The sequence below is a fragment of the Bidens hawaiensis genome, unplaced genomic scaffold (assembly GCF_021521415.1).
Source record: "Bidens hawaiensis isolate Kalapana, Puna unplaced genomic scaffold, B.hawaiensis_p1.1 tig00024638_1, whole genome shotgun sequence".
Taxonomy (NCBI): domain Eukaryota; kingdom Viridiplantae; phylum Streptophyta; class Magnoliopsida; order Asterales; family Asteraceae; genus Bidens; species Bidens hawaiensis.
The window spans coordinates 64,834-90,038 of record NW_027493897.1 but is presented as its reverse complement, the minus strand read 5'-3'; the positions used below and the strand labels follow the sequence as shown (position 1 = coordinate 90,038).

At 36.8% G+C, this 25,205-nt stretch overlaps 3 protein-coding genes across 3 annotated transcripts; 2 read left to right on the top strand and 1 right to left on the bottom strand.

Moving 5' to 3' along the window:
• The first annotated feature begins 9,621 nt into the window (after window positions 1–9,621).
• Window positions 9,622–15,021, top strand: LOC143569715 (transmembrane 9 superfamily member 5-like). The gene is made up of 7 exons (XM_077055560.1): window positions 9,622–9,984; window positions 10,633–10,673; window positions 10,979–11,567; window positions 11,646–11,777; window positions 12,728–12,884; window positions 13,541–14,022; window positions 14,590–15,021. Exons 1-7 carry the CDS (start codon window positions 9,824–9,826, stop codon window positions 14,804–14,806), a joined length of 1,779 nt encoding a protein of 592 aa, XP_076911675.1. The 5' UTR covers window positions 9,622–9,823; the 3' UTR covers window positions 14,807–15,021.
• Window positions 15,022–16,582: 1,561 nt separating this feature from the next.
• Window positions 16,583–18,591, bottom strand: LOC143569700 (cytochrome b-c1 complex subunit 9, mitochondrial-like). Its single transcript, XM_077055549.1, has 3 exons — window positions 18,441–18,591; window positions 17,150–17,197; window positions 16,583–16,838 (listed from the first exon to the last, which is right to left on the bottom strand). The coding sequence occupies exons 1-3, from the start codon at window positions 18,555–18,557 to the stop codon at window positions 16,788–16,790; spliced, it is 216 nt and encodes a 71-aa protein (XP_076911664.1). The 5' UTR covers window positions 18,558–18,591; the 3' UTR covers window positions 16,583–16,787.
• A 1,418-nt stretch (window positions 18,592–20,009) lies between these two features.
• LOC143569699 (large ribosomal subunit protein uL1z-like) lies at window positions 20,010–22,195 on the top strand. Its single transcript, XM_077055548.1, has 6 exons — window positions 20,010–20,109; window positions 20,304–20,341; window positions 21,126–21,345; window positions 21,444–21,609; window positions 21,695–21,900; window positions 21,985–22,195. The coding sequence occupies exons 2-6, from the start codon at window positions 20,337–20,339 to the stop codon at window positions 22,036–22,038; spliced, it is 651 nt and encodes a 216-aa protein (XP_076911663.1). The 5' UTR covers window positions 20,010–20,109; window positions 20,304–20,336; the 3' UTR covers window positions 22,039–22,195.
• The last annotated feature ends 3,010 nt before the right edge of the window (window positions 22,196–25,205 follow it).

Below are 25,205 nucleotides of genomic sequence, written 5' to 3'. Positions count from 1 at the left end.
ATTCTTTTTATGATTTAAAATTTGATTATTAATCTTTGTAAACTTAACATTAAATAAATCGTATATTTATATATATATATTTTTATATTACTTACTAATAATAATAATTCCTTTCCGCCGTCCCGCCCCTCTTTCTCTCTTGTCGCCATCCGCCTCTTTCTCTTTCTTGTCGCCGTCCCGCCCCTTTTTCTCTTAACTCTTTGCTTGTCCTTTGGTTCTTCCCGCCTAAGGATGTCTGCGCAGCTCCACACGCCAGACTCCTTACAAGGAAGCCTGCGCGAAGACCATCTGTTCCAGCGATACGCGAGGCGAACTGTTCCCGCAGCGCGCTAAGAATGGTAGTTCTTCCCGCGGCGCCCTAAGGATTATAGTTCTTCCCGCAGCGCGCTAAGAATTGTAGTTCTTCCCGCGACGCGCTAAGAATGGTAGTTCTTCCCGCGGCGCGCTAAGGATTGTAGTTCTTCCCGCAGCGCGCTAAGGATTGTAGTTCTTCCCGCGACGCGCTAAGGATTGTTCTCTGTCTGCCTTCGCCCTCGCGCGCGCTCGAGCTTTCTCGCGCTAGACCTTAAGTCTTTTCTTCAGTTTAGGTCAGCCTGTATGCTTTTGAAATATCTTATCTTTTGTATGAGCACTGTAGGTCAGTTCCGACATCTGTCCGAAAAGCCACTTTCGGCGCAGCATGCGCACCAATCCTATTGGTTGACAGAAAAAGTGACTGACATAATCTTTTGAAATCTTCTTTTGCATGCCTTGAACAGTGTTTTATCTGACACCTCCCATGCTTTGATCTGTGACCTGTCAGCTTTTCCCCATCCCCTGCAGCTGCCGGCATATCTTTTGATATCTTTTGCTTTTGTTTTCTTGTGCTTTTTAATATCTTTTGCTTGATTTGATGAGATATTTTCCTCTTTTCAAGGGATTGTGTTCCCTAGGGTTTGCCTATAAATAAAACCATTTTCTTTGATAATTAACACTTCACACACTACACTTAAACACTCCCCAAATCTTTCTCCTTTGCTCTCTGCCGTGATCCTCAGCGACGCCTCCTTGCATCCGCCTTCTCTTCGTTTCTGCCCAGAAATCTCGGTAAAAATATATTTTGTTTAAGTAACTTACATATATTAAAGACATAAAAACCAATCGTTAAACCAATAACCTCTTATTTATAGGTTAACCTGTGCTTGTTTAAAAGTTGGTTCTTGCATTATCTTTCAACGCACCGTTTACAAGTGAGTAATCTCGTACTTAATCCCCTTTTATCTTTAACGTTTTGGGATGTTCATGTGTTCGTACAACTTGAGTCTTAAACTTGTTTATGAAATTTATGTGCGCAAAACCCCATGTGTTATGGACGTTTACTTGGCTGTTTATTTGTATGTGTGAATCATTAACCGCTTTGACGGCCTATTCCGAAGTTTTCATGGATCCATTAGATGAACACGGGAGACCTATCGTTTACAGTTTTTCTTGTTTTGTTTACACATGCACGTATGATTACTTGTTTTTGTGCTCAATTGGGAGCACGGATTGAACTATGAGCTATGATCTAAGGCTTGATCACAATCTGATTACACCCTATGTTAAACCCCAGTTAAGCACATGTTGCGCGCAGTGTTTGTTATTATCTATTTATATCTATTAAACTTGATTTCTCACCGACACGCAAGTGTTGACGTTTTATTTTAACACATGTTCAGGTTTGCTGTAGCTGCTTTTGGAATCTCAAGGACACGTAGGATGTTTTCTTTTTCTTTGGACCTAGATTAAAATGTAACAAGACAAATTATGTTATTTGAATATTTTGTGTTATGATATGATCTATGTTACTTTATGAGATTTGTGTTCTGCGCGTGCGCAATGAAAATGTATTTATTAAATATGGACACCCAAATAGTGTCGCGAGTAATGAAACAATACGTGGCGCCCCGATGTATAATCCGCCATCGGTCGGGGTGTTACAGATTGGTATCAGAGCTCCGTGACTTTAGGATAGGTGGTTAGACGTAACGACCTAGAATACCTAAGAGTCCCTTTTCGCGCATGAGAAATATCTCATGTTTGCGCGCTAATTGTTAATTACTCGATATTTATAAAATATGATTGCGCATACGCAGCACTTGATTTCATGTTTTATTCGCGGTCTTTCGATTTTTATTAAATTTCAATTTATTTCTTTACTTACATATTCGTTTGTTGTGGGGATTGAAAATCCGAGAAGTCATGGTGGTACATGAATAGTTGATTTTCAATTACCATTAACTTTATGTTTTAAATTGAAGATTTGAAAAGTCATGGTGATACATGAATTGTCAATCTCCAATATTCATTTACTCGATATTTTAAATTGAAGATTTGAAAAGTCATGGTGATACATGAATTGTCAATCTCCAACATTCATTTACTCGATATTTTTAAATTGAGAATTCGGAAAGTCATGGTGATGCATGAATTGTCGATTTTCAATTCGAATTCATTACCTGTATTAAGTTTGCATTTAAATTTATATTTTACTTCAAAATTTGATAGCATTTTACTCCGCGAAACAAGCTTTACGACGATATACTATGCGCTAAAACGATTTCCCATACCAAGATATTAACGAAAACTAAAACTTTTATAGAATGCCTCCGCTATCAGCTCGTTATCAGAGGAGAGAGGCCGCGCGCAGACGTAGGCAGCAACGTTCCCAGGAAATGGCCGCCGCAATAGCACAAGCCTTAAACCAAAATAATACCAACTCCGCCGGATACAATATTAAATCCTTCAATGCGGGTAACCCTCCGAAATTCACAGGGCTTGAAGGAGCCACCGTAATGCTCCAATGGCTCGAGAAAATTGAGAACACCTTCCTCCATACCCATTGCCCTCCAGACCGACGAACCTTATACGCCTCAAGTGTCCTGGAATCAAGGGCGCTTACATGGTGGAACGGAGTAGCTCATGCGCGTGGCGCAGAGGCTGCTTCTAGCATGCTCTGGGAAGAATTCAAGGAACTTTTGACTAGAGAATTCTGCCCTCCCAACGAAATAAAGCGCCTTGAGGAGGAATTTTGGAGCTTGAAGCAGTACAGTGGCGAAGCGCGCGAGTACGCTACGCACTTCCACGAACTAAGTTTGCCTGTCCCGCACCTAGTTACCCCTTCCCGCCGAGCCATCGAGAAGTTTCTTGGGGGTCTCCCCATGGAAATTCAAGATTCTGTATGGGCCAGGAACCCAGTAACCCTCTCTGACGCCATCGAGTTGGCCGCTGTGCTCAGCGACAACCATGTCAGGGCAGGAACCCTGTTCCTGCGGGGAGCCGAGAAGACCAAACTCACCAAGACTGTCCCAGAACCAACAGGATCCAAACCAGAACCCTCAAACCGTAACAACCTTAAGCGCAGGCGCAAAACCAATCATCAAGCCTACGCGCTTACCAACCCGCTCGTTGTCCCGCAACCCGCCTACCAACCTCCAGTATACGCTCCTAACCCACTGTCAACCTACCCAACACCCCCTATAGTCCATAACTACGCTATAACCAATCCCGCACTCCCTGCCCCGTCAACTAAGAAACCTTACACAGGAAACCAACCCTTTTGCCCAACCTGTAGACTTCACCATCCAACTCAAGTCCCGTGTCGACAATGTAACCGATGTGGCCGTACTGGTCACACTGTTGAGAACTGTAGAGTCCTTCCCGCCAACCCAATCGCGCAAACACCACCAACTTACCCGCTAAACCCACAACCAACATACCCTAATCCACGACCCAGGTCGTGCTATAACTGCGGTGACCCCAGTCATTTCCGGAACGCGTGCCCGAGACTACAAGTACAAATTACCCAAGCTAATCCGGTTAACCAAATTTCAAACCAAGTGACGCGCGGACGAGCTTTTAATATAACCGCGCACCAAGCGCAAGCGAATAATGACGTGGTTAATGGTACATTTTTACTTAACGGACAATATGCATCTATACTTTTTGATACTGGCGCCGATAGAAGTTTTATTTCTCGCGCTTTTGAACAAAAACTTGCGCGATCGCGAGTAAACTTAAACGAAAACTTTTCAGTTGAATTGGCTAATGGTGAAACTATTTTAATAAACTCCGTGATCAAAGATTGCACGCTTAACCTTAATGAGCATGATTTTCTAATCGACCTCATTCCCATGCCTCTTGGAAGTTTTGATGTGATTATCGGAATGGACTGGCTCTCGCAAAATCGCGCCGAAGTAATCTGCGCCAAGAAGTTGATTCGCATACCTCGGGAAAATGGTCAAGATCTTCATATCTACGGCGAGAAACCATCTAACAGTCTTAAACTTATGTCATGCTCTGAAGCCCGAAGACTTTTGCGGAAGAGATGTGTCTCGTTCTTAGCCCATGTGGTCAAACCCGTTGAAGGAAAGATGAAACTTTCTGAAATCCCCATCGTGCGTGACTTTCCTGAAGTCTTTCCCGATGATCTTTCTGGTTTACCTCCCGCTCGGGAAGTCGAGTTTCGTGTTGATCTTGTCCCTGGTGCATCCCCCGTAGCCAAATCTCCTTATCGACTTGCACCCGCTGAAATGCAAGAATTAGCAAGTCAACTTCAAGAGTTGACCGATAAAGGATTCATTCGCCCTAGCTCTTCGCCATGGGGTGCTCCGGTGTTGTTCGTTAAAAAGAAAGACGGTTCGTTTCGCATGTGTATCGATTACCGCGAGCTGAACAAGCTCACCATTAAGAACCGGTACCCCTTACCGCGTATTGACGACCTCTTTGACCAACTCCAAGGTGCCTCTTGTTTCTCCAAAATCGATCTCCGTTCTGGCTATCACCAGTTGCGCATCCGTGATGAAGATATTCCCAAGACTGCCTTTCGAACCCGCTACGGTCATTTTGAATTCTTGGTCATGCCCTTCGGTTTAACCAACGCACCCGCTGTCTTCATGGATCTAATGAACCGGGTGTGTAGGCCTTTCTTGGACCAATTTGTGATTGTGTTTATCGATGACGTTCTGGTTTATTCCAAAACCAAGGCCGAGCATGAACAACATCTTCTGTTGGTGTTGCAAAAGCTTCGAACCGAACAACTCTATGCCAAACTCTCCAAGTGTGAGTTTTGGTCTGGCGAAGTACAGTTTCTTAGTCATGTTGTAAACAAGATGGGTATTCATGTCGACCCATCCAAAATCGAAGCAATCAAGAACTGGATTGCACCGACCACTCCTACCGAAATCCGTTCCTTTTTGGGCTTAGCTGGTTACTACCGGCGATTCATTTCGAACTTCTCAAAGATCGCCTTGCCTTTAACAGCTTTAACGCACAAAGGCAAACCGTATATTTGGGGCTCGAAGCAAGAAGAAGCCTTTCAAGCGCTCAAGCAATTGTTGTGTGAAGCTCCTGTTTTAGCGTTACCTGAGGGTACTGACGACTTTGTCGTTTATTGTGATGCCTCCAACCAAGGTCTCGGTTGTGTACTTATGCAACGAGGCAAGGTTATCGCATACGCGTCTAGGCAACTCAAAATTCATGAAAAGAATTATACGACTCACGACCTCGAACTTGGTGCAGTTGTATTTGCCTTAAAAATATGGAGACACTACCTCTATGGGACTAAGTGCATCATTTACACAGACCATAAAAGCCTTCAGCACATTTTTGATCAAAAGGAACTTAACATGAGACAACGCCGATGGAACGAACTCATCAGCGATTACGATTGTGAGATCCGATATCACCCTGGTAAGGCTAATGTGGTAGCCGATGCGCTCAGCCGAAAACCCAGCCAACTTAACTGTCTTGCCGCGCACGCAGCTTCATTTCGCGCCGATCCAAAACGATCTTGAATCGCGCATTCGCGACGCGCAGCGCGCATCGATCAGCCAGGGCAACCTACGCGCCGAGTTAGCGTGTGGTGCAGAAGCGCATCTAGTCCCTAACCTGAATGGAATTCTCTGTTATCTTAATCGCATCTGGATTCCCAATGATGAGAATCTTCGCTCTGTCATACTGAGTGAAGCGCACAAATCTCGGTATTCCGTTCATCCTGGTGCTGACAAAATGTACAAAGATTTGCGCCTTACCTTTTGGTGGCCCGGTATGAAAAAGGATATTGCTGTGTTCGTAGCTAAATGCCTAACTTGTTCTAAGGTAAAAGCTGAACATCAACGCCCATCTGGTTTGCTCGAACAACCTGAAATTCCTACGTGGAAATGGGAAAGTATAGCAATGGATTTTATCACCAAGTTACCCTTGACCACAAGCAAACATGATAGCATTTGGGTAATAGTGGATCGATTGACCAAGTCTGCCCACTTTCTGCCCATTCGTGAAACCTACCGTGTTGAACAACTTGCGCATCTTTATGTCAAGGAAATTGTCTGCCGTCATGGTACTCCTTTGAGCATCATATCCGATCGCGATGGCCGTTTTATATCTCGCTTTTGGAAATCTCTCCAATCTGCGCTAGGAACTCGTTTGGACATAAGTACTGCATATCATCCTCAAACTGACGGACAGTCTGAGCGAACCATCCAAACCCTTGAGGATATGCTTCGATCTTGTGTTCTTGATTTTGGAGGTAATTGGGATTCACACCTACCTCTGGTCGAGTTCTCTTATAATAACAGCTATCATTCCAGCATCGGTATGGCCCCATTTGAAGCACTTTACGGTCGAAAGTGCCGCTCACCGATTTGTTGGAACGAAGTGGGTGAAGTTCAAATCACAGGACCCGAACTAGTTCAAGAGACAACCGATAAAATCGCCAAGATCCGTGATCATCTGCTGACGGCCAGAGGCCGACAGAAGAGTTACGCAGATCGCAGGCGGAAGCCTCTCGAATTTCTAGTTGGTGATCTTGTTCTCCTCAAAGTGTCGCCCTGGAAGGGTGTTGTCCGCTTTGGGAAGAAAGGTAAGCTTGCGCCTCGTTATGTTGGTCCGTTCAAGATTCTCGCGCGTGTGGGAAAAGTTGCCTACAGACTTGACCTGCCGCCCGCGCTCAGCAATGTGCATCCAACGTTCCATGTATCCAATCTCAAGAAGTGTTTAGCTGACGAGAACCTCCACATTCCATTCGATGAAGTTCAAGTTGATGAATCTATGCATTTCGTTGAGAAGCCTGTTGAGATTATGGATCGCGAGGTGAAGCAAACCAAGCGCAGTCGCATCCCTATTGTTAAAGTTCGTTGGCAGTCCAAGCGCGGAGCCGAGTTCACTTGGGAAAGGGAAGATCAGATGAAGATCAAGTACCCGCACCTTTTCTCTGCGCATCCTACTTTGAGATAAATTTCGGGACGAAATTTCTTAAAGTAGGGAAGACTGTGACAACTGCCCAATCCGACCCGACCCAGGTACCCGTTTTCGAATCCGATTCTTTTTATGATTTAAAATTTGATTATTAATCTTTGTAAACTTAACATTAAATAAATCGTATATTTATATATATATATTTTTATATTACTTACTAATAATAATAATTCCTTTCCGCCGTCCCGCCCCTCTTTCTCTCTTGTCGCCATCCCGCCTCTTTCTCTTTCTTGTCGCCGTCCCGCCCCTTTTTCTCTTAACTCTTTGCTTGTCCTTTGGTTCTTCCCGCCTAAGGATGTCTGCGCAGCTCCACACGCCAGACTCCTTACAAGGAAGCCTGCGCGAAGACCATCTGTTCCTGCGATACGCGAGGCGAACTGTTCCCGTAGCGCGCTAAGAATGGTAGTTCTTCCCGCGGCGCGCTAAGGATTATAGTTCTTCCCGCAGCGCGCTAAGAATTGTAGTTCTTCCCGCGACGCGCTAAGAATGGTAGTTCTTCCCGCGGCGCGCTAAGGATTGTAGTTCTTCCCGCGACGCGCTAAGGATTGTTCTCTGTCTGCCTTCGCCCTCGCGCGCGCTCGAGCTTTCTCGCGCTAGACCTTAAGTCTTTTCTTCAGTTTAGGTCAGCCTGTATGCTTTTGAAATATCTTATCTTTTGTATGAGCACTGTAGGTCAGTTCCGACATCTGTCCGAAAAGCCACTTTCGGCGCAGCATGCGCACCAATCCTATTGGTTGACAGAAAAAGTGACTGACATAATCTTTTGAAATCTTCTTTTGCATGCCTTGAACAGTGTTTTATCTGACACCTCCCATGCTTTGATCTGTGACCTGTCAGCTTTTCCCCATCCCCTGCAGCTGCCGGCATATCTTTTGATATCTTTTGCTTTTGTTTTCTTGTGCTTTTTAATATCTTTTGCTTGATTTGATGAGATATTTTCCTCTTTTCAAGGGATTGTGTTCCCCAGGATTTGCCTATAAATAAAACCATTTTCTTTGATAATTAACACTTCACACACTACACTTAAACACTCCCCAAATCTTTCTCCTTTGCTCTCTGCCGTGATCCTCAGCGACGCCTCCTTGCATCCGCCTTCTCTTCGTTTCTTCCCAGAAATCTCGGTAAAAATATATTTTGTTTAAGTAACTTACATATATTAAAGACATAAAAACCAATCGTTAAACCAATAACCTCTTATTTATAGGTTAACTTGTGCTTGTTTAAAAGTTGGTTCTTGCATTATCTTTCAACGCACCGTTTACAAGTGAGTAATCTCGTACTTAATCCCCTTTTATCTTTAACGTTTTGGGATGTTCATGTGTTCGTACAACTTGAGTCTTAAACTTGTTTATGAAATTTATGTGCGCAAAACCCCATGTGTTATGGACGTTTACTTGGCTGTTTATTTGTATGTGTGAATCATTAACCGCTTTGACGGCCTATTCCGAAGTTTTCATGGATCCATTAGATGAACACGGGAGACCTATCGTTTACGGTTTTTCTTGTTTTGTTTACACATGCACGTATGATTACTTGTTTTTGTGCTCAATTGGGAGCACGGATTGAACTATGAGCTATGATCTAAGGCTTGATCACAATCTGATTACACCCTATGTTAAACCCCAGTTAAGCACATGTTGCGCGCAGTGTTTGTTATTATCTATTTATATCTATTAAACTTGATTTCTCACCGACACGCAAGTGTTGACGTTTTATTTTAACACATGTTCAGGTTTGCTGTAGCTGCTTTTGGAATCTCAAGGACACGTAGGATGTTTTCTTTTTCTTTGGACCTAGATTAAAATGTAACAAGACAAATTATGTTATTTGAATATTTTGTGTTATGATATGATCTATGTTACTTTATGAGATTTGTGTTCTGCGCGTGCGCAATGAAAATGTATTTATTAAATATGGACACCCAAATAGTGTCGCGAGTAATGAAACAATACGTGGCGCCCCGATGTATAATCCGCCATCGGTCGGGGTGTTACAATTATAAGTGTCTTAGTTTGATTTTTCAAGTCTTTCTTGTTTAACTTTGGCCGACAATATTTTTGGTTGTGTTATATAATACTTGATGTAAAATTTATGAATGGATTGGGTTTTAAATGTATTTTACATTGATATAATTTTCATCAAGTATTATATGACACGAACAAAAATATTTACGGTTAAAGTTGCAAAAGAAAGACTTGAAAATTCAAACTAAGACACTTATAATGAAGCGGATGAGGTAATTAATATGTAACAAACCATTCAAACCAAGCCAGCTCGAGCTTGAAATTTGACTCACAAACCACACTCAAACTTTAAAAAAAGAGCTATAAATAATTTCATTTACACCCCTAAAAAGTATTAAGCTAACCTTACTTCTAATTCTCCGTTGACTATCATCAACATATTTTGAAGTACCTCGTTGACCACTTCTAATCATGTAGATCACAGTTACTCTTTCCTCCAATTTCTTCACAAACCCATCAAATTTTCTTGAAACCCATTTCAGTTCTATTAATTTCCCTCCAAATTATTCATCCAGTCATCTATTATGGGCCAAATATCAATCCTAATTAGTTTGTTTATACTGTTATTGGTAACCCTAAACTTAATTTTCCCCCAAATTACAGCTTCATCATTTGATCATCGGTACAGTGTAGGTGATAATGTACCTTTGTTTGCCAACATTGTGGGTCCCTTGAACAATCCCAGGTTATTATTATTATTATTATTATTATTATTATTATTATGTGTTTTAATTAGAAGAAAAATCATTACTTTTAGTGTTATTTTGCTTATTTTGTATGAAATTTTGTTAATATGATGATTTGTGTGGAAATATGATGTGGGTTTTGGTTTTTTGGTCAAGATTTTTGGAATATAAGAATACCCATATGGAAATTTGGTTGATTGCATGTAACTATATGAAGGTCAAGTTAGTTGCTTTAAGACTTTAGTTGACAAGATTTGTGATATTTGTGTAGAATTTGATGATTGCATGTAACTATATGAAGAGTAATAACCCAATAGACTAGAAATATTACGGATTTTGATATTATAAAACACTAGGCTTGAATTTTTAAAATCAAAAGTGAACTATTTGGAATGTTGGAGTTGAAAGAGTATTTTATGCCATTGAAATGCAAATTATACATTTGTAGTATATTAACAGGAAAAAGCTTGTTGGGAATTTACTAATGTCATGCTCATTTTTTTGATTTTCGTCTTTTGGGTTCCGGTGTTATGGTTTATGGATGTCTATTAGAATACCAAGATTCTGCAAGTATTATTGTATTCGGTATATATTGATTATTCCATGCAAGTTTTTCTTAAAGATTGTTTTTATTGTATTTCTTGCAGTGAAACGTATCAGTGCTACGACTTGCCATTCTGCCATCCAGGTCAGCATTTAGCCTCATATTAACAAATGGCCATAATGTGTTTTAAAGATTGAAACTATTTAAGTTACCCTCATTTTCGCAATCATAAAGTTTCTCCAGCTTAGTACAAAATAACTTTCAATATTGAAGATCAAGTGATCATGCAATAGTATTGAGTTTAGTATAAACGGATTCGGGTCAGTTTCAGGTCGAACCCGTTTAGCTAAACAGGCTGTCTTTGTGTCAGCCTGTTTAGCACCCCTAATTATTAAAATTAATTAATTAATTAATATCTTTAATCAATATTTTCTTTAATTTTTTTGCAGATAAAGTGATCCCAAAGAAGGAAACACTAGGGGAAGTTTTAAATGGAGATAGGCTGACCAACACCTTATACAACTTAAACTTCCGTGAGGACAAAGTTGACCAACTTTTATGTAACAAGAACCTTAAACTAGACGAAATAACAAAATTCAAAACCGCTATCAGTGCTGAATATTACTTCCAAATGTATTATGACAATCTTCCACTTTGGGGATTTATCGGAAAAATGGAAGATAATAATTGGGCCGGTGACGGGTCAGGACCCACATATTATTTGTTCAAACACGTCCAATTTGATGCTTTATACAATGGTGATCAAGTTATTGAAATACGTGCGTTTAGTGACCCAAATCACGCTGTGGATATAACTGACAAAACTGAAATTGATGTAACGTTTACTTATTCGATAAATTGGAATTCGACTACAAGCGAGTATAATAGTAGGATGAACAAGTATTCAAAAGCTTCATTGTTGCCGACACAACGACAAATTCATTGGTTTTCTTTTATTAATAGTGTGGTGATTATTGTGCTTTTGTTGGGACTGCTTATATTGCTGTTTATGCGACACCTGAAGAATGATTTAAAAAGGTACTTTTTTTAAGAAGTTTATTTGAAACTCTTTTATTTGTTTTTGTTTTTTCAATTTTGTTGGTTTTTTATTTTCAGATTTTCTAGTGGGGATGAAGAACAAGATAAAGAAGTTGGTTGGAAGTATGTTCATGGTGATGTGTTTAGATGTCCATCACGAATGGCTTTGTTTTGTGGTATTTTGGGCACCGGGACTCAGTTATTGACCATGTAAGTCAAAACGGGTAACTTTGAACGGGTCGGGTTAGGTTGAGTTGACTTGAACACTTTATGTCAAAGTTTTGATTTTTTATGATGTCAAATATGATTATTACAAACTTATATTATTTTTATAAGAATGTAACGTTATGATTAAAATAATTATTAGGTTTTTCTGTATTTAAAATATATGACGGGTGACTTTTGACCCATTTGACTTGTTTCCCTTTTAGATTTAGCCAGGCCTGTAAAGTGTAAACAAGCCGAAGGAACACGAACAGGGCATGTTGATGTTTGTTCATTTAACTTTAACGAACAAACGATCGAACATGAACATGTAAACAGTTAGTTTTTTTCTTGTTCATTAAGAAAATGAATGTGTTCATGTTGGTTTATGCTCATTCACTAACTGTTAAAACGAACAGTCCATGAACATAACTGAACATAGATGAACCAAAATAAATCAATGAACACCAATTAAAAGTAAATGTGAGCATCAATTCGTTGGGCCTAAAAATTAATAAAACTAAACTAAATTGTAATGGGTGATCTTTTATTTTCATGATAGTAGACCTAAAAGATTTAAACGAATAAAAACATGTGCAAACTTAAACAAACATCAACTAATGAGCCTAAATGAACGTAAACAAACAAATATTAACGAACGAATTTTCTTGAACGTTAATGAATGAACGAGAAATTTATCGTGTTCGTTCGTTTAAATAAATGAACACAAAATGTTCTTGTTCGTTCATTTATTAAAAAACGAACTGTCCACCATTTACAAACGGTTCACTAAATGTTTGGTTTGTTTACAGGTCTAAATTTAATAAATCTACCCATTCATAAGTTTACTGCATAAAGCAATTTTGGCTGATGTTTGCATTGAAAATACACTTGGGGGGTCTTCGACCATTTGACTTGTTTCTTTTAACTTTTGATAATATTTATGTTTTCTACAGCCTTTGCTTGTTATTCGTTTTGGCCTTTTTCGGGGTCTTATATCCATACGGTCGTGGAGTTATTTCAACTTCTCTCGTGATATTTTTTATTCTTACCGCCCCGATAGCCGGATACAATGCTACTTCTTTCTTTTGCCAATTTTACGAGACCGGTTGGGTGAGTAATTTTCTTACTCTAGAACATATATAACAAGTTTATAATCCTTTCATGGATGTTGACTTTTGTGGTCAAATAAACTGCTTTTCAACTTCCAAAATGCCATACCAATTTTGGTTAGAGGTGGCAATGAAGATCGTTTACCTATGAGTTGGTCAATACAAGTCAAACTGTAAAAAAAAACATTGCTGTAATGGAAACGGGTTGAAAGTTGGCCAGAGTATTTTTAATTTCTAAAACCTCCTAATTATTTTCTTATTAAAAAACCAGATTTTTTCTGAACTAATATGATATTTCTAAAATTATATCAAGATTCTTTAATCGATGATCAAAATTTTAATTTTTTTGACCAAGAAGTGTTCCCAGTCAACCCAACCTATCTGACCCGTTTTAACACAAAAATAACAAAAAATACCGTGGACTTGAGCCATCGATTTGCCACGTCCACCCAAAGTTTGCGTTTTTCTTGGTAAAAAATTTGCGTCTGTGGGAGGCTAATATTTAAAAACAACCAAAGAGATGTAGGCATTATGAAACATTTACTTGATAACAAGGTTGAAACGTAAAACATATGATTTACGCACTTCTTCTGCTTGTAAATAAAACTATTTGGTTGTACACTTTTCGTTAAGCTAAATATATTTAACTCTTTGCAGGAAAAATGTGTTCTTTTATCTGGAATTATCTTCATTGGACCACTTTTTATTACAATGTGTATTCTTAATACAATTTCCATATCAAATGAGGCTACAACCGCACTTCCATTTGGCACGATAGTAGTGATCGTTCTTGCATATACAATAATTGCAATTCCTCTGCTTGCGTTTGGTGGTATTATGGGATACCGTTTTAGGTCAAAGTTTCAAGCACCTTCTGCTACAAAGGTTTCACCGAGAGAGATTCCTATGTTGAGTTGGTCAAGGAAGACTCCTGGTCAAATGTTAATCGCAGGTCTTTTATCGTTTAGTGCGATTGTTCTTGAATTGCATAATCTGTTTGCAACGGTTTGGAGCTACAAAGTCTTGACTTTACCGAGTATTCTGTTTTTGACGTATGTTCTTGTCGTGCTTACATCACTTTTGAGTGTTGGGTTGACTTACATCCAGCTGGCAGTGGAAGATCATCAGTGGTGGTGGAGGTATGTTATCAAGTTGACTTTGACTTTTACTTTTGACATTTGCAGTCAAACGCAGTACTTTTCAATTTTCGATCAATATTGGTATTGAGTGAATAGATTTAAAGAAACCATTTTTATAGAAATATTAATATTAATGTATTGTCAATCTTTTCCTTGAAGCATTCAGGATTCATAGCAAATCAGAAGTTGAAACTTTGTATGTTTGACCTCAAAAGTCAAAGTGCAGATTTTTACTTTGAAAATTAAGGAAACCTATGAAATTTGTAATACACCCTCCTTTTGAAATTAAAGAGTTAACTTTGGCTTTTCTGATCAAGCATGGTACCGACGAAATGCAAAATTGATACAAATTATAGAATAACCAAAAATGTGTCTGCTTGTACCATTTTAGTAGAAATTTGAACATTTCATGAATGACAGCCCCAAAGGCAAACAATGTTTTTGTTCTCGATAGCACTGCAATATTGAAAAACATGTGAAAGTTTTTGACTTTAAACAGTTTGTACTTTCAAAATGAATCTTTTTCTTGAAATGTTTAAATCTTGATTATTTGACTTTGTATGATAGATCCATTTGGCGTGGAGGCTCGGTTGCTATCTTTATGTTCGGGTATTGCATCTATTTCTATTCAAAGTCAAACATGAATGGGTTCATGCAGTCAGCATTCTTCTTTTGCTACAATTTTCTTTTCTGCTATGCATTCTTCCTGATGCTTGCTACAGTCAGTTTCCGTTCATCGTGGTTATTCGTGCAGCATATCTACAATGCAGTCAAAAGTGAATGAAGGTTTTATTTTGTATCTGTGTGTATCACATAAACTTGGTGATCTCTCTGATTTTCACTCCAAATTTTGTAAAAGTGATCCATATGATTTATATTATGTTCAGAGTCATTAGTATATGCATGTGGCTTTAGATACTGTGAGTCAAGGCTTGGATTTGGTGCACAATGTACTTCACCGAACCATTAATACCAGGGGTGGCAATTATATAACGTGTTTGGTTGTCATATCTGACTCGTTTAATAATAGGACGGTGTTCAGGCTCACCAGTTTAATTAACATGTTTACAACTTGATTATTACCTGTTATCCTATTTGACATGTTTGGAGAAACGGATTATACGGATCATGTTTGAATTACATGATCTTAAATGTGTACGTGTTAGGGTTGATGGTTTGACATGAATAAAAATATGGGTTGTGTTTGGGGTGAACAATTCAATCTGCCAACCTAACACGATTTACACTCTTAATTAAAACCATAATCAAATCTTGAAACTCGGTTATAAAGTTATAAATAAAAATGATCGAAATATCAATTTCTTAATTTATTTGGTTATTTCAGTTCAGTTAGGGTGGACGAAGCACCGGCCTAGAAACTCACTACAACCAACATCAATTTCATCAGGCAACTAATAATATTGTATCATCTGTTTCAATTAAATTCTACTCAATTTAACCAAATTTATGCAGGGCGATGTACCAGCTCAACCCGCTAACCAATAAATTTATTGTGTCAGCTCACCTTCCTACCCTCTTTATCTTCCGGGTTCATCTCCAAGATACAGAACTCGATTTCCAACCCCCTTTCCTCCCCACTTCACTTGAGGCGCCCACCCAGCTCTACTCGCCTAACCCGCAAATACTCACTACCTTGTGAGCTCCCAGCCACGTCCACCTTTATTACAGTTGTTTCAATTTGCCTTCGTTATTTGGTTTTCTTGTCAAGCATAAAGTACATTTTAACCCAAAGTATTAAATTAATATATATAGTTAAGTGGTGTCACATACCTTTATAACCAATTAGTTCGTTCAAAACGAAGTAAGTCAACAGTTTTAGCCGATTTGAAATCAGTAAAGTTAGTTTAACTTAATAGCCGACGATTTAAAACTTAAAATCAGTCATGTAAGTTGAGTCAACTCTTTTGTTTTTTTAAATTTATTTCTGGAATATGTAAATATATATATTATATATATATCAAAAACTAATTTATTGTCAGTCTCTATAAATTACTATTCATGAAATCATCTATTCTCAGCCACACTTAAATTGAATTCTATAATCTCAGCCACACACCACAAACGTATTGAATTCAATCATACTCTCCTCTCTCACTCATTCGTCCATCTTCACCCTCTCTCTCTCTCTCCCCTATTCTCATAAGACGGACGTATTTCCGCGTAGCCGGTATAATCATATGTCGGCGACCCCATCGTCGTTGCCAGGGCTCGTTTGCTTTATTCACCAAGGTAGACATTTAAATGAGAAACAAAGAACTATTGGAAACCTCTTATGCAAACGCACTCCCATAACCATCTACCCATTATCTTGTTAAATCATTAATACATCATATACAAGTGTTTTATGCAGTTTTCATTATATTATAGTTACTACACTGACATTTCGTCAAAACAAGCCAAAAAAATTAGTGAACAATTTTAAACCCTCTTTTAACTTTGCTTGTTTTACCAATTATCCAATTCTTCTGACTTGCGCCCTTAGCCAGCTATAATATACATCAAATGTGTGTATAGGTAACACAGATCTCATGATCCCCAATTTGAACTTTAAACTTTGGGTTAAATCCATGCCCAAAAAACTTTAAAAACATTCAGAAAGTTTTAACATTTAGTGAATTCGGTAGACAATCTCTTAACATGAACTAAAAATACATTATTATTAAAAAGATTCATATGGCCTCTCTTCTAGGATCTTGAAAAGATGACAAAACAATCGCAAAAGATAACCAACGCATACAAGCATTTCATTCTTCAGTTGGTCTTTGTCCAAGAACCGGAATGTCCTCATACCGTTTCTGCATAACAATGACAATGCGTTAACAAGCGCTCATTCAGTTTTGACTATCATGATCAGTCTTCAATAAGCAATCTCAAAAATGCTTATTGAAAACAGCTTGTTTCATCATCAATTAAGCAGATAAGCATTAGTTTCCGTTACCCAAAACTCAGAAACTGCTTATCTGCTTTTAAACAGAAGGCAATCAACTGATAAGCCTTTTCAACTACATTTTGTTATCTTTAATGTTTGCGTGAGTGGGTGTGGAAACTAGCTCATTATTGACTAAGAAAACTAATGAATTCACACAAGTGTAACAGTAAACATTACCCCAATATTGTTGTTCTCCCAGAGTTTATGAACTCCATAGTCCACCGCCTGTAACATGTAAATCCATACAGCTCCATGAGTCGATTAACAAACATTATAAAATAGTAAAATACTTCAAGAATCAAGATGCAATTACAATCAAAATTTAACTAGCAATACCACAGTGTTTGTTTCTGAACCTTTACTGTGATTATTAGAGGTGTTAAAGGTCTTGTTTATATGGCTTTTAAGTTTTAAGTTAACAACAACCCTTGGTAACAGTTTTTGATAACGGTAAACCAAAAACAAACAGTTACTAACATGTTGATTTCGGTTTGAGCTTATTGGACCGGAAAAAACCCAACAATTACAAGAGTGTCCTAACAATTATTTATTTCAAATTACAGAACCTTCTGGTTTTGCCCAAATTAAACAAGCGACATAATTTTCCTAAAAAACATCAAATACTCAAGATCCTGCATTTACAGTTTCTCAATATAGGGCTAATAAAAACTTGAATATAACTTTACAGTTTACGCCTGCCTGTATTTAATTAACAGAATGTCAGAATGTAATCCAGAAGTTTTTGCTCTGCAATTTCACAAATTGGTAGTTAAACATATTCCTAGAAAACGCATCTTAACACAGAAAATCAGAAATCTATCTTCTTTAACAAAATCATTTTAGATTATATATCAACGGTAGGAGTGGAGTGCAAACGAGCTCAGGTTGAGGCGAACAAGCCTGAGCCTCAAATAAAGCTCATTTAGTTATTGAGCTCGTTTGGGAAGATCGTTTAAGCATTAACGAGGCTTGTGTATTTTTAATTTGAGTACTTTCAAACTTCTATGTATTAAATTCACACTACACAACCGAGCTTGAGCCAAGCTTTGGCTCGTTTAAGGTAATGCACACGAGCTCAACTCGAGCATAGGCTCGTCTAAGTTTTCTCAAAACATATAAAAATAATTAAAAAAGTAATTAAACTAATTCCTAAATAATACACGAGCCGAGCTCGTGTTTGTAGAAACTGCTCGGGATCCGAGCACAAGCTTTAGAAAAAGAACTCAAATCGATCAACAGTTTTCACTAATAAGTTCCAGATCAAAACCATAGTTATTATTCTTTTAACTGGTGTTACATCCAAAAGAGTATAATTATGCAGATCTAATACAAACAACAAAGAAGTAGAAAAACAGATCCTAAATTCAATTACTAGCAGTAATCAGATACACAAATATTTAAACAATCAGACCTAATAATAAGCTAATTATATATGTAAGAAATAGAATGGATCAGAAACCCTAATTACCCGTTCACCGAGGAAAGCACCGGCGATGACGAAGGTGACGTAAACGGAGTTACGGCGCATGAGGATTTTGTACAGACCTTCGAATAGTCCGCCAGTTCTACGAGCTGCCGAACTCATCGCGACGGTTTCGGTTGACGGAAATGAATTGCTTCTTGTTGCTTTGTTTAGAGTATTTATATTATCAAAAATTCTGGAATAATGTTTGTATTATTATTATTATTATTATTTGTATATTTTATTATAAATATTATCTGATAATAGAGCTTTAAACCTTTTAACTAACTCATCATTTAACCAATGTGTTCGAGTTTAACTAAAGAAAAAAATAAATAGATAAATGTGGCACGCATGCGATTGTTGGAGGGTGAAAGACCACATTTACTCCTCAACTTCTATGTTAAAAAGACACTAGCTACTGTCCTGTTGCTTTTCATGGCATGGTGTTGTGAACGTTAAAAGAAATCATGTGGTAGTGTTAGTTACCGCCCACCTCCATCGAATAGGGAACGGCTTGGTGGCGGGATAAGTGCCACACTCTAAATAAGGTTACATAACATGGTCATAAGTTTAGTAGAGACCATCATGATACTAATTTTTAATATTAATGTTTAATTGAATGCTAGATTTTAATTTTAATTTAAACAAGATGGCTTGTCGAGCCAAAAACCGACCTCAACTCAAAATTCAGCTAATAAACAACTAAACAAGTAAACTGACTTGTCTAAAATTGAGTCTCATGCAAACTAAAGTTGGTTAATCTGACTCGTTAACCATCACACACATAAAACATGTATGAAATCAAATTTTTAAGTGTTTTTATGTTAAATTCTAGTTTTGGGGTTCGTGTATCAAATGTGTTGAAGTTGGGAAACGTAAAAGTGCATTATAGGACCTTTTTGTGCATCATTTGGTATAACTTGGTCAATTGACTTGAATCAATGTCAACTCCTACCAGGCGCTTTGCCCAAAATGCCCAAGCTATTTTATGTCCTCAAAGCGCCCCAATAGCGTGTCGGGGGCGGAGATCTTTGAGGCGTTTAGAAAGGGCAAAGCACCCAATACGTTTGGTCAAACATTGTTCGAAGCATTACTTGTATAAACGTGAAAGAATTAGGGTGAGAAGACAAATAATGTTATCAAATAGAATAGAGAAGATGATTAACAATTGTAGCCTTTATATCTCTAAACATTGAAACGAAGATTATAAGTGTAAGTAACCTATAAACGTGACCACCGAATACATGTTAGAAACATCATTATAAAAAAACTAGTTATTATTGTTATAAACATGTAGGAAAACACATCCATGTGATGGATGAAAATTTTCAAATCAATAAGTGAAGATTGTTTCCCCAAATAGTAAATTTTGTGTAATATAAATACCACATGAATGTACGAGTAATATCATTACAAAACAATATCTATTCTAATATATATATATTTGTTATCATCATCTTCAAGCTTCTTTTAATCTCATAACTAATTTGTTATAATATTAAAACTATAACAATATTTTTTTTCTATTGATCACTTGACCCGACGAAAAATGATAATGGGTCAAGACTTCCCGGACCCAGGCCCAATTAGGGTTTCTCATTCCTCCTATTAAGTTGAGGATACAATATTCAGGCCGCCGTTTTCCTCTCTGCTAGGGTTCATTCTACCGAAGGTACATACAGATCTTCATCTTCTCTATCTACACTGCACGCTTCACTTTAGTATTATCATTAACTTCTAACAATTAATGATATAATTAAGCTTGTTCTACGTAACTAGTTAGCTCGTTATCATTATTTACATTGAATTAGATATATGAATGTTCATGAAACTGATAATTTGTTATGTATTTCATTTTATAAACAGAAGTGAAGTTTTACCAAGGAAAACCTAGCAAACATGAGGTACGTGTTTCGATTGCAGCTTTTATTGTTTTCAGTATTTACAATATGCTTTATGACATACTTGGTCAGCAATTTGTTTGAGCTATATGCGTTTTTAATAATATAAATTTATGTTCTTTTTATAAATGGAATTAAACTTCTGTTGAATCTGGAATTTGTTTTGTGTTATGTATCAATCTGTATTATGAATTTAGGGGTGTACACGAGCTCAAATAAGCTCGATTTTACTTACGAGAGCTTGAGCTCGGCTCGTTTTGAGCTCTTATTCGAAGGCTCTAGATCAGCTATTGAGTTGTTTTTCTCAAGCTCGGGCTTGGGTTGGTTCGCTTATAAATTATTAATTCTCTGTAGTTTATTATTTAATGTGTATACGTATTTAATTACTTTTATATAGTTTGTAAAAAAACCTTAAACGAGTCTAATCTCGGCTTGAGCTCGTGTAGTATCTTAAACGAGCTAAACCTATAATACTTAGAAGTTCAAAAGAGATAAAACTTAAAAACACACAAGGCTTGAGCTAAGGCTTGCTAACTAAACAAGCTTTAATTTGAGTTTGGGCATGGCTTGAACTCGAAAAAGCTTGGCTCGTTTTGAGTAGCTTGTGAGCGGCTCACCTCGTTAGCACTGCTAATTTTGATAATCTTGTGGAATCTGTTTTTGTTTTGCAAAAAATTAGATTTTTAATTGTTGTTAATTTGGTTTAATTCTGGAAGACGTTTTGGATTTGCAGTTAAATGTTTTGTTTATTTCACTGTTTTGTGTTTTGAATAATTGATTCTTACAGTAAGCTTCAGAGTGAAGCCCTGCGTGAAGCAATTACTACAGTTACCACCGATGCTAAGGAAAAGAAACGTAACTTCACTGAGACTATCGAGCTCCAGATTGGGCTTAAGAACTACGACCCGCAAAAGGATAAACGGTTCAGTGGCACCGTGAAATTGCCTCACATTCCTCGTCCCAAATTGAAAGTTTGCATGCTTGGTGATGCACAACATGTTGAAGAGGTATTCTCACTTTATTATTATTATTTTTATTTAATGAATCTATGATAGAAGTTATGTTACACAAATGACTAAACAATCATGTTTTGTGATCTTTACAGGCTCAAAAGATCGGTCTTGAATACATGGATGTTGAAGGACTCAAGAAGCTCAACAAGAACAAAAAGCTTGTTAAAAAGCTCGCCAAGAAGCACCAAGCGTTTTTGGCCTCTGAATCTGTTATTAAGCAGATTCCCCGTTTGTTGGGCCCGGGTCTAAACAAGGCAGGTAAGTGTATCGGTTGAAACAAATGTGTTTTTTATTATGTTTAAATGTTTTTAAGTTTTAATTAGCTTTGTTTATATTAATGCAGGTAAATTCCCGACACTTGTTTCTCATCAGGAGTCTCTCGAGGCTAAGGTGAATGAAACGAAAGCAACTGTCAAGTTTCAACTGAAGAAGGTGTTGTGTATGGGAGTTGCTGTCGGGAACTGCAGCATGGAGGAAAAACAGATTTTCCAAAACGTGCAGATGAGCGTTAACTTTTTGGTTTCGTTGTTGAAGAAAAACTGGCAGAATGTGAGTTTATATTTTTTTAATAAGATCTTTAGCAATAATAAACTGATGAAATCTTATTATCTTTTAAAATTTATTTTATTGCAGGTTCGTTGTTTGTACTTGAAGACAACAATGGGAAAGCCGGTTCGCATCTTTTAGGTGTTTATCTTTTGTTTTTGTTTGAGGTCAGTTTTTGGAAGCATTTTATTTAATGGGTGCTATTGTTTTTGACTTGATGGATGTTTGTTTACTTATTGTATTAGATGCTGTTATGAACATTATGTTTAATGGTTATAGACCTTTTCTTATTCTTCTATTTGTTGGTTTCAACCATTTACATGCTGTGTTGGGAATTTGGATGTCTATAAACCGTAGAAACTTAATTATTAGCTAAAATAAAGCAACTTGGTCAGTTTGATTGGTTAGAAGTTTACAGCTACAGTTAGGAATATAAAAGCTATGTATATATATTATAGATTCATGATCATTTATGATTTATTATTGCTTAAAAAGTAAACATTTGCTGTCTACTGTCTACAACTGTTGAAACTGGCTGGTTCAACTGGCCCAGCCAACTTGTTCTATTATTTTTTAAACTGTACTTGGTCGTTTCGTCCTAAAGTTCTCAAAATCGTACCAATTATCAGAAGATAGTCATTTCTCGTCTGAGATGCCGTTAAAATAACAATGTATGAACTATAGATTTTGTTTATACATTTAAATTGTCCTTTATGATATAAATGACCCTATTGGGTTTTTTTGGGTGATGTAAATACAAAAGGCTAAAATAAAAGGTTGAGCTTGGTTAACTCAACTTGTGTTTTTGTGTCTTCTCAATAAGGCTGTCACTTTTACCCGAAATCCAACCCGAGAAAACACGTACTCGAACCCGAACTAACTCGACTCGAAAAACCCGAACCCGAACCGAAGTAATTCGGGTTGCTTCTCGGGTTTGATTTATAAGTTTCGTGTCAACCCGAATAAACTTTTAGTTTTGAAATTAAATATATATTTATGTATAATAGGCTTAGTTTATGCCCCTAAAGTTATCAAAATCTAGTCATAATCAATTGTTGTCATTACAACTATTATAGATCGATTGTTTATTGTTAATTTATGTTTTCCGTTTATTACTAATAGCAACCGTAATCGAACAACCAAATCACGCCCGATTGAAAGCGATTATGGTTCGTGTTAGTTTTACTCTTCTTTTATATTGTTTTATCAAGTTATGTTGATTTACTATTTGATGCTTACGAGCAAAGAATAATATGTTATTTTAACTTTAGAATTGTAGTTTTTAAATTCTTTTTGTTTTTGTTTTGTTTTCTAAGATACTCGAAACCCGATTAACCCGAACCCGAAAAAACCCGAACCCGAATTACCGAACCCGAAAACCCGTGAGAGATTCGGGTTGGATTTCGGGTCAAGATTTAAAACTTTGAAACCCGAAGAACCCGACCCGAAAAACCCGAAACCCGAAAAACGAACCCGAAGAACACCCCTACTTCTCAATTTACTTAATATTGAAACTGGTTTAGGTAACTTTGGTGGGCAAACCATTTGCAATATAAAATTGAAAACCATCGCAAATTGGTAACTTTATTGAATAGAGAAATAGCTATTAGTCATGATTAAGAGCCAATCAAATCATTTGTAGTCTCCCTTCTGTAGCTCTAAAAGCTCTCATATTTGTTCTCTTTGGTCTACTCAAAACTGCAATTACATTATTATTATTATTATTATTATTTATTTTGCTTTTTTCCTTTGTATAGATACTTTAATTAGAACAATGTAAAAGAAAAACAGTAAATAGTTAAATTAAATTACTTTGATTGGCTCATGCTCTTAGAGACCACATGTCTAGTGTAAACTATGTTGAAAGTTAAAACTGACCTTATTACTAGTCTTGGTGTGGGCCGAAAATGACTGAAAACCGAATAACGTATTGGTTGGAATTCAGTTTGTCATTAATAAAAAGTTCTTATTGTTTGACGATAGCCAGATAGTAATAGATATAATATTACATTTGAATTAGAAACACTATAAAACCATGTTGCATTTTTTTTTTAAATATAAGTGATTTTCCAAAAATGATAGCAATATTATTATTATTATTATTATTATTATTATTATTATTATATAAGCACAGTTGAAAAGTGCCAAACAACAAAAATTATTATTTGGTATTGTAAATAGCTATCTTTTTTTTAAAGCATTGTATTTTACTTAATGAAAAATATTCATAAGAAGGATACCGTTTTTATTATTTTCTAATCTAAATTCACATTTTCCATAAAATTGGGTTCCTTTTTTAAAGCTATTTGTACCTAAAGAAGACTAATATTATATTTTGTAGGAAAAAAAGCTATCTTATTTTATATACTTTCCCATGTTTTATTTTTGGCCAACAGTATTTTCATGTTTACATTAGTAATTTGTAGAAGCCATTTTTTGACTTAAATTAAGTGGGAATAGCAAGATCATTATTTTAATCAAAAAGCATGCTATTTTAATTTTAAAATATATATGTATAAAGTGATTATACTATTAAGTCGACTAAGCCAAACTAAGGATTGTACTATTGAAGTTGAAGCTGAAAATCAAAATACAATTTCTTAATAGATGTATCACCAATCTTTTAGCAAGGTGTTAGAACTCGAACATAATCATGAATTGTCTCACCTAATGAAATTCTCAAAATCAAACCTATACCAATTAAAAGTCCATTTCAAAATTTACATTTTAACCTATTTTTCACTTGTAGAAAATCCTTTGACTTGTATCTTCTATAATCTTCTTTTTATAACCTTCGTTGCATAAACTTCTTTTTCTTGCTAAAAAATTAGGCCATTTTTGTCTCGCCAAATGATCCACATCTTAGTGGGAAATATTTATTGGATTATTTTTCTTCTTTTCCTTCAGCAGCGCAAACTACAATGTCTTTTATTTAAATAAATCCATTTATCAAATAACGTATTACCCTACTCTTCTTCCCTTTCCTGCTATATCTTTCCTACACCATCAAACATGTCCACATAGTTTTTTTTGAATGACTTACAAAGCCCAGTCTACATATTAGCAAAACGTCAATGGCCATCACCAACTTCAGGTTAAATCCACCATCCGAATATCCACTATGATTCGTGCATAACATTTTATAACGAATAAGACTCGAATCCACGATTTTTATAAGAAAGTCATAGTGGGGGTACCACCCGACAAACTATTATTTGGTACTAGAATAAAGTAATATTAATATTATTTGGAGTTAGGGTATAGAGCGTTGCTTAACGTACCTCTTGAGCAGGTTCCAAGCGCCACCC

Excerpts from the sequence above, each read along its gene's own strand:
- LOC143569715 (XM_077055560.1), top strand. The coding sequence starts at position 9,824 with ATGGGCCAAATATCAATCCTAATTAGTTTGTTTATACTGTTATTGGTA. Across the intron at positions 11,568-11,645 it reads CTGAAGAATGATTTAAAAAG|ATTTTCTAGTGGGGATGAAG; the intron begins GTACTTTTTTTA and ends TTTTATTTTCAG. Across the intron at positions 12,885-13,540 it reads AATTTTACGAGACCGGTTGG|GAAAAATGTGTTCTTTTATC; the intron begins GTGAGTAATTTT and ends AACTCTTTGCAG.
- LOC143569700 (XM_077055549.1), bottom strand. The coding sequence starts at position 18,557 with ATGAGTTCGGCAGCTCGTAGAACTGGCGGACTATTCGAAGGTCTGTAC. Across the intron at positions 17,198-18,440 it reads GTGCTTTCCTCGGTGAACGG|GCGGTGGACTATGGAGTTCA; the intron begins GTAATTAGGGTT and ends TACATGTTACAG. Across the intron at positions 16,839-17,149 it reads GGGAGAACAACAATATTGGG|AAACGGTATGAGGACATTCC; the intron begins GTAATGTTTACT and ends ATTGTTATGCAG.
- LOC143569699 (XM_077055548.1), top strand. Across the intron at positions 21,346-21,443 it reads ATGCACAACATGTTGAAGAG|GCTCAAAAGATCGGTCTTGA; the intron begins GTATTCTCACTT and ends TGATCTTTACAG. Across the intron at positions 21,610-21,694 it reads CCCGGGTCTAAACAAGGCAG|GTAAATTCCCGACACTTGTT; the intron begins GTAAGTGTATCG and ends ATATTAATGCAG.